The 14,242-nt window shown below is 38.9% G+C and overlaps 3 protein-coding genes and 1 pseudogene across 3 annotated transcripts; 1 reads left to right on the forward strand and 3 right to left on the reverse strand.

Moving 5' to 3' along the window:
- Positions 1–859: 859 nt before the first annotated feature.
- LOC112190464 (oleosin Ara h 10.0102) lies at positions 860–2,028 on the forward strand. Its single transcript, XM_024329892.2, has one exon. It carries the CDS (start codon positions 1,288–1,290, stop codon positions 1,804–1,806), a length of 519 nt encoding a protein of 172 aa, XP_024185660.1. The 5' UTR covers positions 860–1,287; the 3' UTR covers positions 1,807–2,028.
- A 70-nt stretch (positions 2,029–2,098) lies between these two features.
- LOC112190463 (protein ANTHESIS POMOTING FACTOR 1) lies at positions 2,099–5,512 on the reverse strand. The gene is made up of 10 exons (XM_024329891.2): positions 5,319–5,512; positions 4,953–5,053; positions 4,348–4,457; positions 4,195–4,261; positions 3,839–3,938; positions 3,619–3,735; positions 3,382–3,519; positions 3,102–3,183; positions 2,970–3,019; positions 2,099–2,572 (listed from the first exon to the last, which is right to left on the reverse strand). The coding sequence occupies exons 1-10, from the start codon at positions 5,397–5,399 to the stop codon at positions 2,390–2,392; spliced, it is 1,029 nt and encodes a 342-aa protein (XP_024185659.1). The 5' UTR covers positions 5,400–5,512; the 3' UTR covers positions 2,099–2,389.
- A 2,868-nt stretch (positions 5,513–8,380) lies between these two features.
- Positions 8,381–10,043, reverse strand: LOC112185290 (annotated as a pseudogene).
- A 1,861-nt stretch (positions 10,044–11,904) lies between these two features.
- LOC112185291 (probable trehalose-phosphate phosphatase 3) lies at positions 11,905–13,788 on the reverse strand. Its single transcript, XM_024323533.2, has 9 exons — positions 13,664–13,788; positions 13,426–13,578; positions 13,248–13,319; positions 13,003–13,128; positions 12,817–12,873; positions 12,617–12,718; positions 12,440–12,517; positions 12,207–12,350; positions 11,905–12,089 (listed from the first exon to the last, which is right to left on the reverse strand). The coding sequence occupies exons 1-9, from the start codon at positions 13,757–13,759 to the stop codon at positions 11,943–11,945; spliced, it is 975 nt and encodes a 324-aa protein (XP_024179301.2). The 5' UTR covers positions 13,760–13,788; the 3' UTR covers positions 11,905–11,942.
- Between the last annotated feature and the right edge of the window lie 454 nt (positions 13,789–14,242).

Here is a 14,242-nt window from a genome sequence, read left to right on the forward strand (position 1 = left end):
ATGTGTCCGAGTGTGTGATTAGACTCTAACAAGGACTGGTTACTTCTCATTTCTCAATCACTCAAATCGCTAAACGGAAGTTGCCCCAATCGCTCTCCCTCTGTCTCTCTTTCTACCTAGCAAAAAACTGAGAAACGAAAACTGATATAAATCGAAAATCTCCGAAGCGGTGCGATAAGGACAAAACAACAGGTAAGGACGATTCGGCGCAAAAACCAAGGGCAAAAAAGTCAGTTAATTATACATAAGAAGTTTACAGTTCGGAAATAGAGAACTAGTTCATGGCTTGATGCGGGACTTCATGTGGTTTCTCACTCTTGTATGGGTGAATGAAATCTAAATTATTTTGTTTCTCTTCTAAAAAGAGAGTAATATGTAAGAATTATATATGGCAATGAATCTAATTTTGATCCGAACTTGTTATTAGATAAATGCAGATTGATACTGATAACATCATATTTGGGAGTTCTATTTTCGGCCGGTAATACTTAAAAATAAAAAATACTACATGTATAAGGCACGCAATATTAGTTATAAATATAAAATGCTTTCGTTTATATATTGGATGAAGCCGACCACTGAACCAACTTGCTCGGATCGCCATTTCTGGCACTGCGACCAAAACCAAAATCAACCGCTTAATCAAAGCGATCTTAAATGAGATAACTTGGTTTTGGCATATTTAAATTTCACGAACTTTTCTTGTAATATATTGTTTGATTTGGTATCTGTTCAACTGAAATAAAATTTTCTATTTTTGCACCATATAAACAACTCGACATGAAGCAAGTCTGATTCCTCATGAGGGACTTTGACATCAATTGACCATGAGGTCAAAACAGTCTCTAAATTGTTACACTACGCAATATTATGATGCAATATGCAGAAAATTACACATGCACGATATGATTTATGACCTAATGAGAAGTTTCGAGTCAGGACGATGATGATCACACACAACGACAAGTCGAGCAAAACCCCCGTTTAACAAGGAGACGACAAGCAAACAATGTGATCAGAACGGCATGCAAAATGTGGCAGCAGAGTCTCTTCGACATGAAGCCACCTCATTTTCACAGCTTTAAACGCTTCTCACCGTGTTAGGGTTGAGTTCCCAAAACACTACCCTGAAACTTGTTCCTCATGCACAGCCCCAACTCACCCTCCTCCCCACTATGTGTCACCACCTCTAACCCTTGAATCTTCTATAAAATATGACCGCCTCTACCTCTCTGATCTCAATCACTATCCTTACACTACTGATAAAGCTAATTAAGCATTTCAGTAATGGCCGACCGTCCTCAGCCACACCAGATCCAAGTCCGCCCGGCACAGTCACGATTTGACCAGGTCGGAGACTACAAGGGCATGCAGGTTCAGCAACAACAGCGTGGTCCATCGACCGGAAAGATCCTCGCCGTGGTGACTCTCCTTCCGGTCGGTGGAACCCTGCTTGGTTTGGCTGGACTCACACTCATGGCCACCATCATCGGGCTTCTTTGTGCGACACCGCTCTTCCTTATCTTCAGCCCGGTTCTTGTTCCGGCTGCCATTGCTATAGGCCTTGCCGTCACGGCGTTCATCACATCGGGGGCTTTTGGGCTCACTGGACTCTCGTCACTGTCTTGGGTCACAAACTACCTCCGTCGGGCAACTGGGGGAGTGCCGGAGCAGCTGGACTCGGCCAAGAGGCGCATGGCAGATATGGGGGAGTATTTTGGACAGAAGACGAAGGAGGTGGGTCAGGACATCCAGCATAAGGCGCAGGAAACGAAGAGGACAACCGGAGCTCTTGAGAGCCGTTGAAGGAAGACTTGAGAGTATTATGAGAAATGGAAGGGAAATAAAATGTGTGGATGTTGGTTTTCATAGATGCTCCTAGTTCTACTGTGTTTTCAGAATTTGGTCAGGAATTAGGGAGGTAGATAAATTTGGGTCACTGCTACCTGTATGTGGCACTTCCTGTTTTTCACACTTGTGTTTAAATGTGTTTACTGCTTATGTCTTTAATGTAATGAATTTGGTTCACAATCTTTTCCTCTCTCAACAAACCCAATTCACAAAGAGTCAACTGACCACAAACACAAAATATTAATAATGAAAAAATGAGGTGTGGATAGCTATTTTCCAGTAATGAGCAAATATTCAGTACCTACACAACTGCAGATAAACCAATATACCAATGTATCTTCGATATTTCTATTGAATGTATCCTAATTTTAACCTTGGTACACTAGTACATATAAATAAAAAGCAAAACGAAACAAACCAACCCTGAGCGTCTTCTTGAATGCAGTATTGATATCGCTACAAGATGTATATATAAAAGCACAACAAAACAATACAAAACAACCATCCATATCCACAGGCAGGAAGCAGATAATCTACTTCATTGAGAAGGATGTTGCGATTCAGCACCGGCAGTAAGCTCAGTGTCCATAACAGTGGGATCAGCGTTTGAATCATTTGGTATCCAAAAGGTGAGAACAGTCGACGCAGCAGCAAACATAGCTCTGCGAGGAGCCCACTTCAAACATGATGGGACTCCAATATGACTGTTCCAGCTTGCGACCTATACAAATGGAGATATAAATGATTGGATTTGAGCATGTTGGCTCTGTTTTTAAGCACATACAACTAGCATGATTCTGCCCAGAAAGGGTTTGCGGAAAGATTCCAACACTAGTGTGCAAACTAGGTAAAACAACTGAAAAACTTAGTAAATGGATGTATCACATCGGAGACAGGTAGCAAACGGAGCAATCAGGATGCTTTTTTATGTTAAAACGGGAAGAGAGAGAGAGAGGGTGACAGAAGCAGGGACAGGCAATAGGGACAGTCAGAAGGACATTTTGCAGGATAGCAAGCCCCGCTCATGCACAAAATCAGAAAGGATAAGCAAATAGTCATCCTGATTTATGACATAGCATCCAAAACCCATCATAAGTAGTGTTTAAAGAAATTGATACCTCATTCCGCCTGTTAATGCTCCAAGCATGCAAATTTCCATCTCCAGAGCCTTGCGAAGATGGAAGAAAAAGACATTTAGAATACATACATATGTACATATATAATATATCAGCCAGTGTAAAGACGTATACCTGATAACACATACTGGCCATCTGGGGTAAATGTTGCCTCTATACTCGTATTTGGAGATGGTTCCATGCTGTAACCACATCGCTGCAGAAGGAAAAGTTCCAAACTGTTATACATATGATCAATTTAAAACCACTAAACTTCAAATGAATATATAGCAGAGAGGCTTTTCATAAGAGTGTGTGCGCGCGCGCGCACTATTTTGTTCAACCTATTCAAGGATAATAATGCAAGGATGCACCCAAATAGTAAATACAAAATAACCTAAACAAGAAAGTAGACCTTCTCTCCTGCATAGGCATCAAGAACATAGATATTATTGTTCGTGGTGGTCAGGAGCATTGATTTGCCATCACTGCTAAATTTGATATCGCAAACTTCAGCTGTATCTCCACCAACTAAAAACGTATCAAATGGGCCCTAATTAGAAAAACTTTGGTTAAATTCATACTATGAAACAAGAAAAAGAAAAATGAAGATACACATATACTGCAAATTAGTACTTGATTAGGTTATAACCTTGTCATAGGAGCGTGAATCAAACAACTTGATAGCACCCCCTTCCATAGCTACAGCGAAAACAAGACCTTGTTGGTCATAGGCCACAGTAGGTCTACCACGTAGATGTAAAATTCCCTGTAAGTATAAATTACAATATTGTTTTTAGAATACCGTGGATCGAGTTCTCTGGTTACTCTTTATTCAACCTACAATCAAAATGTTTTAACCAGAAACCTACCTGGCATGTATTTACACGAAGATCCCATATTCGGACACTGTGATCCAATGAACCAGACATGAAGCTATCGTTGATAGGAGACATACAGAGGGAAACAATTCTACAGCAGCAGTTTACAGAAATAATGAGTAAACCTCCTTGCAAGATAAAAATATGGACAATATAAAGAAGAAATGATGGTGGGAGACAATACATTATTGTAAACTCAGAACCTAAAAGCTATTTTAGTGATTTTCAGCAAAACCTACAGATCCTACAGCTTTAAATAAGCATTTTATGAAGAATTAACAAGTAAATAAGTGTTCAAATCACATTATCTCCTTATTGTGACAGTAACCAAAAGTAATAGGATCTACCTCTCTTTATGCCCTTTGAAGTAGCGAAGGCATCTATTATCATACATGGACAAATACCGCAGTGATTCTGCCAGAGAAATAGTTGGGCATCATTGCTTTTATATATTGATGGTAAAAGGTGTAAATAATCAATGGCACGTTATAAAAACTTACCTCCAGTAGAATCCAAGTTGTATCTTGAAGAGCATATCACAGAGCTTGGGTGATGAGTAAAGCATATGCGATCTGCTCCATGTTTCTTATGATATGTGGTCTTTAGCAACCTGAAATACATGAAGAAAAGTTTTTATACAAGTAATGTAAAGACATCGATACAGTTTCCATTCACTGGTTTATGTAAGCTACACCCACAGAACATAGTAAATTTCATACTGAGGATCAAACTTGAAAGTGCACAAGCACTAACAAGTGCAATCAGTTGGTCAATAATCAATACACAAAGACACCTTCAAATGTCTTAAAATCAACAAAGTATCACCACCACAAAGTTACAAACCAGGCAAAAGCGCGGAGAAAAAAAAACTTAGAAACCGCATTCTCTTCCACTTAGACCACTAACGCTCAAAGCCGACCAACATTCAACTTCAAATTAGACAACATTGCCCCCTCAACTAACAACAACATTATCCAATTTCACAACAACTTCACACTTACTAAAGCGAAACCGTCAATATGAGTATCAATGTGTACACAGTAAATAGTCGAATCCTTGCAAATACAAACAGTTAGTTACTTCTATCTGGTAAGAGTGAACTCACTTGGCAGTTGCAATGTCATAGAGTCGCACAGAGTCATCCTCACTGGCAGTAACAAGTAAATCTTCCTTTCGATGAAAATCGAGTGAGTTTATCTTCCCACCCTGCAAATTTCACCTCATTGTCAAAAAACCTATACTTACAGTTTACTACAATCACTGAATAATCAAACTTCTCCATTGCTAAACCTCTTACTTCAATTAAAAACATATTAATCAATTTCTCAAATTGCGCATTCATATATGAACAATCACAGTAAAACTAAACTCTGGCCCTAGGCTCAAAATCAAGACCTAAATTCACAGTAGTTGAAATAATATGGATCGATTTTGCCGGAATAAGAAACTAGAAGAGCAAACTGAAGCTTACGAAGTCCGAGAAGACGGCGCCGATGGCCATGCTGCGCACCGTTTCGTCATCGAGCTCCGTCATCGATGACGTCTTCATCATTGTGAAAGGAGTCGCTTCGTTTTACAAAGAGAGCAAAACCAGAATTGGTTATTGATTATTGAACTGAAGGCGGAGCTCAGCAGAAGAAATTAACCGGGTATGGAAGTTTGTTGTTGGGCCCAAATAAGCCTGGTATTTGAAACGGCCCAAATAAATTAGATGCTAAGCCTGCCAACCTTTTTTTTGTTTTTGTTTTGGCAATTACTAGTAGGGAAGTGAAATCTCGACTCCCCATTTACAATCCACATTCCTTTTGGCGATTTAAATTTTATCTTTTTATGAGAATTTGGACTAAAAAAAGAACTATGGAGTGTAGATTACAAATTAGAGTGTGGATTTTACTCTCCTTACTACTATCCCCATTCTCCTTTTTATGATCAGGAAGATGAAGTTTTGGGGCCCGACTTAAATGGTTGTCTTTTTATAAAAACTGCCACTTAGTTACAAGGAAATGATCAAGCTAATTATCATAATGCTGATTTGTTAAGGAAAATGTGGAGGCTTAATACACCTCCCAAGGTCAAAATTTTTAGTTGGTTGCTTATAAGATGAAGACTTAAAACTAGTGATTAAATTAACTTTTTTTTTTTGATAGAGTAATAGAGATTTCATTGAATCTCAAAGCCAGAACGGCACATACAAATAAGCCCTATATGCTTGTACCCTAAATCAGTGGCCAAGCAGGTAAGGGAATACGGGTACCATCCACTAGTACAATGATGCTCATTTGAATTTTACGAGCGTACACAACTACAACTCTCAGCGTACATTAAGAAAACTATTTTGAATCTCCCTTCGTCAATGCACTCAATTGTGGTACTCCAGAAGATTCATTAACTTGGTGTAAGAAGAAACCATAGCAATATAGACTAAATCCGACTAAAAAAGCAGGCCTAAACTGTTTCCTAAGACAAGGAATTATTGTAATTTAGACAAAATTAAAAAACATAGAATTGGGTTGAGGGTAAAAACCCTAGCCCAAAATATTTCAGTCCAAGAGCAACTCAAGAGAAAGCCCGCCCAAGGCCATGAGGTCTGGCTTGGCCCAGAACCAGCTGCCACCTCCAGCGGATGATGAACCAACGTTTCTGTTCCCGTGCAAGTGACATCGACCCACGCCGCCGTGACCAAAACCCACGAAAACAGCCCCCACAACCCTTATCACCCCAACCTGCACCGATCTAGCACCTCAGATCCTTGTCACCCCGCATCGCCTTCGACCCTGGAGCATCAAAACGAGGACCTTCGATCCTGCATCGCATGGCATCACATCCCAGAGATATCCACATGAAATATGAAGCCAAAAACCGCACCTGCAAGAAACTCTGAGCACCACCCCTCCAGATCCCCCGAATGCTAGCATCAATCCCCGTCCAGCAGCAAACACAGCAGCATAGGCGAGCCTATGCCTGGGCCACCACCGGACAAGGGAGATCGATCACTTGGAAACCCGCCGCCTACCTATGGTTTTGGAGAGAACCGTGATTAAATTAACTTGATTTAGCTTACTAAATGATAATACTTGCCCAATTGCCCCTTATTCAAAATGACAATGAAACTGCGGATCATATTTTTGGCCATTGTGATGTTACTATGGCTATTTGGAGATTTGTAGGTATAACTAAAACCACGGATTGGAATGCTGGTATTATCACAAATCTCAAGAATTTGTTTATCAATAGACCATATGATCAAGGTTTATTCGCCAAAATACTCATGTTATGTTGATAAATTTGGAAAAGGCATAAATGAATCTATTTTTAAGAATACTACACTCAATCCTCTTAGTGTAGTTCATGTTGCCTCTACCTATTGGAATATATACATGAGTCACACCTCATATTGTGGGGGAAAAACAAAAAAACAAAAAAACCAACATGCCATCATTAAATGGCATCCTCAACCATCTGATAGTCACAAAATCCAATTTTAATGGTTCGGTGAATCAAGCAATGTATTCAGCAATTGGCTTCATTACCAAAGATCAACATGGCATTCCTTTTGCGACAGGTGCCAATTGTGTTGGAAAAACCTTTGTTCTAACTATTGAAGCACTTTCTCTAATAGAAGAACTAGTTAAAGCAAAAAAGAAGAACATCAAGAAAATCATGGTGGAAGGAGACTCCATAATCATTGAATGCATCCAAGACAAATTTAGTAGTCCTTGGAGACTTAAGGCAATCATTCAAGACATTAAGAAGATTGCCAGCTGCTTTGAATGTTTTTTTTATATTTTTTTTATAGGAATAGCACGTGGAACGTGTTTCTGTATTTTTAAAATTAGCTAGTATGTTGGAAATACCCTAAGAACCTCTCTTATATGTATAACTTGAAAGCATCTTCTTGAGTTTTGTCATCTCCTATAAACATTGGGATTACATCATTGGTTGAATGAGGATGGATGCATTACTGCATATGATTTAGGGACTTCTTTCCACAATTTGTGAGGTCAAGAAACGTCGGATTATCCGGGACCATTTAACATTTGGCTCCTATGACTTTGTAGTTGCATAGAGCAAGGCATACTTAATGATCTATTAGGGATGGGTTACAAGCTTGACTTTGCCAGTTCAAGTGAAATGTATTTAGAACCAAACTAAAAGAGTCTTGTTCGTGCCCTAGCTAATTTTTTTTTCTCAGTGATAAATAGGCTTCTTCATATATATGCAATATGTGGAGAATTCAAAAAAAAAAAAGTGCCAAAGAATGAATATAGAAAGAAGGGTTACAAAGAAAATTCGATCTTAACTAGGAGCCGTAAGTGGTCAACACAACTTCTAGAAGAAATTGTGCATTTGGTTCTAAAATGGTTATGCACGAGAGATTATCTTCAGTTTCCTCAACTGCAAATACAATCAGAGGGATGCGGGAGATTCCGGAGAAAATTTTTAGAAAAAGGAGAAAATGTTTTAATAAAAGATCAATCATAAACTGTTTAGCTCTATTGATAAACCCAGTTAGGCAATAGGAAGCAGGCTTCTTCAAGTTAAATATAGACTATCTAAAACTGCAACTCCACCTTCATCTGATGATGAAACCTTGGTTCACATTAGGTAGCCACACTGGTCATTCAAAATCACTTTCTTGTTGTTCCTCAAGTAGACAACATATACTCCAAGCTCAGATATAGTATCGTCTTTATAACAAATTCCCTCTCGCATCAAGAATGTGTGAGAAACATGAGGGAATAACCTCTGCATCAAGATATAAGCAGCGTCAGCTTCTGACCCTTTCTACGCAATATTTTAAGGAGGGTTTCCCTCACATCATTGTCATAGATATTGTTCCCTCCGCCTTCTCTTTGGGGCTTCATGACAAATAACTCTGGCTTTTCCATTGCTTTTTCTAACAATTTCTGAGTCGTCCAAACTCCACAATCTTGCAAAGCATTTCCGCAATCTTGCAATGTCTTCTTTATCATCAAGGAACCTCTCGAGAACATTAGGCTTAGCAAGTTCTTGTTGAATTTTTTTTGTTCCAACTAGATGATAAGATATTGATGGACACTTGATGGCGGATGATTGCTCCATAAGTAACCTAGCTCTCCACTATGATTCAGAAGAATAATCATTTGGGGTATACCCAGCTCGGAAATAAACTATTCCAATTACTTGGCCGCCAACAACAAATGTTCCATCGGGTAGAAACTCCGCCTCAGCGTCAATTTCAGCCAAAGTTTTTCGAAGAGTTGATATGTTATATTTTTGCTTCAATGAAGTAGAGAGCCAATGTTGGTCATACATGTTGCGTTCTTCAGCCTGAACGACAAATAGAATTGCGGCCCTAGGGTTGTTGTATTTAGTCCAAGTTCTAGCCAAAGCCGCTGAAAATTGACTGATTGCAGCATTATTAATTAGGAATCCTTTTGGGATCTAATCCAAGAAATTCTCCATAGTTACCAAGTAAGCTCCTATGAAGTTGGCAGACAAGGCCACTGAGCCCTGCAAATGAAGATGAAATTGTGTCCATCTATGTCTGAAGGAGTAATTTAGATTGTTCATCAAGCATATAATCTGAGCGATGCAAACCCAAGCGTATCTCCTCTTTCTTGTTATTCTCTAGCATCTTGGCATGAGTATCTAGAAGTCTAGATGTAAAAGGATCTGCTTTCTTCATTCTGGACAGTGAATCCTGCAAGAATCTCGTATCCAAACTCACTCGATCAACAAGTTCATTAAATATGGGAGCCAACTCATTTGCTTGATTCAACTAACTTTCTGGAAACGACATGGGAATTAAAGCGAATGGTGCATGTACCATTCCTACGCCAGGTATTGCTGATGACCTCTGAACAGACCTGTCACCAACAATAAGGCCATGAATTGAGCTCCAAACAAGAGCATCATACACAATCTTGTCAACCAGTCCCTGATCAATCCCATCAACATTAATTGGCCTTGTGCTACTTTCATCCTGGGTCTCCCTAGCTACAACTTTGCCACCATTGGCAGGCAAAACTTGAGAGGGTTGAGACATGATCTTCAACTGGGTCTTGAAGATTTGGTTAGTGGGGTTTAATTTGAACACGTATTGGGTTCTGTAATCTTGATTGAGAAAATAAGGTAGTACTGGGATTTGAGTGGAGAAGGGTGATGGTATCAGCGGTGAGAGGAATGGAAAGTGAAGCACCCATGCATCTTTCATGATTCCTATTTGAAAATGCGGAGCATAACATCTTCAACATAATATTTAAGTGTTTAACCGTGTCGACCTAATTAGTGAATCACGTAGGTTAACCATGTTCAATCTGAACTGGGAAATACGTTGTATCTAGCAACGAATCTAACTCCAAATATAAATGGGGAAATGATCATTTACCCAATTTTAGCTTAAAAATTGCCCACTTACCCAAACACTCTAAGAGATTGCCCACTTACCCAAACACTTTAAGAGATTATTTCCCTAATACCCAATTAAGTATTTTTTTTTATTCTCCTTTATTTATTTTTGGGACAATTTTGCCCTCTCCTTCTTTGTCACTTAGTGGGAAATACGTTGTATCTAGCAACGAATCTAACTCCAAATATAAATGGGGAAATGATCATTTACCCAATTTTAGCTTAAAAATTGCCCACTTACCCAAACACTCTAAGAGATTGCCCACTTACCCAAACACTTTAAGAGATTATTTCCCTAATACCCAATTAAGTATTTTTTTTTATTCTCCTTTATTTATTTTTGGGACAATTTTGCCCTCTCCTTCTTTGTCACTTAGTGAGAGAAGTCATCGGAGACCTTGCCCGACTCTGGTGACCAGTAGCCTGGACCGGTGACGGACTCCTGCAACCGGTCACCGGAATCCAGAATTTGGCTACCAGACTAGTGACCGGATTCTGGCGTCTGAATTTATTGCCCTCTAATAATACCTAGTAACCATATTATTGCCCCCCCCCTCCCCCCCAATAATCATATTATTGCTTCCAAGTACTTTTTTTATTGCCTCCCAATAATCATATTATTACCTCACAATTATCATATTATTGCCTCCTAATAATGATATTATTGCCCCCAATAATCATATTATTACCCTTCAGTAATCATATTATTGCTCTCAAGTGATCAGCTTGCACATGAGAGTTTAATAAGCATGAGCTTTACTATAAAAAAAAAAAAAGACAAAAAAAAAGCATGAGCTTGGAATAAGAAATTACAAGTTCATGTCAATTAACTCAATACAGCACTATGTTGTGGTGCAGCTGGAAATAGTGAAACCTAGCCACAATCCCACGTGAAAGCCAGCCACCTTCTTTGGGATTTGGGAATTTGGTTGCCATTCATCATCAGCTCAAGCAATGCCAAGACACCTAGTCCCTTTCCAGAGTTGAACGGAAGTGACCTCGGGTTGTCAAGACTCTCGTCACTCATGTCAAGAACCTGGTGATAGTGCAGCAGAGCCTCGCCGCCATCTCTGGTGGCCTCATTGCAGACATCTCCAACGAGCTTCAAAAGCTGGCCTTGTGAAGGCGACACGCCATGTGAGGCTTGTGGGAAGTCATCGAGCTCTATAGTGAAAAACAGCGATATCTGATTCTCTAACGCCAGTCGGAATTTCCTAGAAGGGGAAGGGGAGATTGGAGGGGAGAAGAGAGAGAGAGAGAGAGAGAGAGAGGGGGGGGGGGATCTGGGGTTTGGATCGGGGATAGAGAGATTTGGTTTCAGTGGCAAAATGGTAGATTTGTAATATATTAATTGAATGTAAGATAAAATTGTAATTTTGCCCTTAAATTGGGTAAGTGGGCACATTAATCTCTTACTGGAGTAAGTGAGTTCATATTAACTCAAATTTGGGCATTTGGTCAAGATCCCAATATAAAAAGGACTAACTAAGTTCAATCCGAGCTGGGAAATATGTTGTATCTAGCAACGAATCTAATTCTAAATATGAAAAGGACTTACTAACTCACACAAAGTGATGAGATTTGCAAGATATATAAAAGGTAACCAAAAATTGGTTCAACCAAACAAAGACAATAACAGTAAAGTTTTGTTAGCCATTAGTGTTCATAAGCCCTAAAAGTTTTCCAGTGAGTTCATGCAACTTAATTACACGGAGCCTTCTTCCATCCACTTTGCAAGTTGTAACAGGAAACGCATGACTTCCGTTGGATCACGTAACGAGTAGGAAGCTTCGGTCTCCTTTGGAGTGGAAGAAACAACAATGGGAATACCTCGCCCAATTGTCTTAATAGCCTGGGAAAAACCACAACAAATCATTTAAGGCCAATATGTCCTTCCCGAAAGATAAAATACAGCTCTGAATGACCTTAAGTGTAAGAACGTATCTTATATAGGTAATTAGGCATATACCTTAAAAGCATCTTCATCAGTTTTGTCATCTCCTATAAACACTGGGATAACATCATTACTTGAGCTGCCGAAATCGGGTGTGTCTAGCAAATATTGCAAGGCCCGACCTTTGTCCCAGTCGATCTTAGGGCGTATTTCCATAACCTGCTCGATCAACACAATTCTGATTAATCATCCACAGCCTCTCTGGAAAAACATTCATGTCGATCAAATGCACATAATTGTCACAATACCTTTTTCCCTTCCGATATGCGAAAGTTATCGTAAGCTTTCATGAAAGATTCAACTGTCCCTTTAAGATTGTCCACCTTCTGCATGAGCATATATAAATACAGTCTGCTTTAGCCTTAATTGGATCAGTTTGATAATTAACAAAGTATACTAAGATCAAAATTATAAAATGTGCTGACCTCTTCTTTGACGCACCGATAGTGCACAGAGATGCAGAATGTATTATCTTCTATCATGGCACCTTCTATACCCTTTATTTCTTCTTCCAGTGCCTTCTTTATCTGCAGCATGTTATTTTCAGTAATAAATACATGACGAAACATCAATGCAGTTAATGAAAATTCTTAATATATATGTCAAAAGTCAAAAATATGTTTACCTTTTTAATGGTGGGCAAAAAATCTACGGCTGGACGAAAGACGTCGGATTCATTTCCCTGAAAAATTAGATGTTATAAGATATATATATATATATATATATATATTTTTTTTCAAAATATAGTTCGAATCAAATATAATCTGTGGAGAAATTAATAATAGTTAATTTAGACCTAGCGGCTACTTACTTTTCCATCAGTGGTTCTAGATTGATGCTTATGGTTACTATATTTTGAAGAGGCTGATGGGGTCGATATATCCAAGCCGTGGCTTCCAGCATAACAGAGATTGTCTAATTTCACAAAGTCATAGACCTAGCAGCATGAATAACCATTACTATTTATGAGAAAAGGAGAATTAAGAATATCGATAACGTACAAGAATAAGGTTAACTAAATAATTAGTTGACAAATTAACTAATATGATCGATCACCTTATCTCGACGCCTTCCAGAAATGATTGCAGTAGGGAAACAGTTAGCAACTTGATCTACGGCCGATCGCATCTGCAAATTTTCATCAGTGAATTAGGTCAAATTTCATATCGGTATGTACTTTGCCAGTATGTGCATATTATGAAGTACGTATTATTAATTAGGTCGTATTACATACTGCTTCAGTCATGAAAGCTTGATCAGGGTCTGGTACGATATGGGAAAGAGTACCGTCGTAATCCAACAAGACGACGATTTTCTTTCCCTTGGCAGCTGCCATGCTCGTCATCATCATGTCTTCAAAACCATCTAAAGCAGATGGATGCTTTTCCTGCACTTCATGTATTCATATATATAGTAAATAGCCTAACGATCTTAAACCCTAGACTATGAGCATGGCTAAGTCAAAGGATTACCAGCCATGAAGTATGAGATCCCACATCATCAGTTGGTTCTCTATTATCTTCGTGGCCTCTTGCTTTCCAGGACTCCGTTTCATCTTGGTGTCCCATACAGAACTATATTCTTTAGAACAAAAAACCAAAATCGGAACAAGTAACGCCTTAGTCACCAAGTGATTATGTTATTTATAAAGATGCATAACACTGGCAAGGCAGGTTCAATATATACATTTCCATGTACGGACCAAATACGTAGACATACATATTGACCGAATACACAAACTGGCAAACCACGTATAAGTAAGTTGAGAAATAAATTGATTGTAAAGCCATAATTAATACTTTGATATCATCTCATGCAAGATACAACTGTCACCGTTATTTTTTCTTTATTCCCAAGTGATGACCTATAGCTAAGTTTTATACAAGGGATTCATGTGAGATATCTTTCCAAAATAGACATTGATCGAGTTATGTTTTCCCGGAAAGCACGAACTAATGAATTAGTTGGGTCCCTAACGTACTCATAATGACTAATATAAGAAAAACATTCCCCATTAGTCGAAACATATACACATACATATTCCGATAGTA

Source organism: Rosa chinensis, chromosome 2 (assembly GCF_002994745.2).
Source record: "Rosa chinensis cultivar Old Blush chromosome 2, RchiOBHm-V2, whole genome shotgun sequence".
Classification (NCBI taxonomy): Eukaryota; Viridiplantae; Streptophyta; class Magnoliopsida; order Rosales; family Rosaceae; genus Rosa; species Rosa chinensis.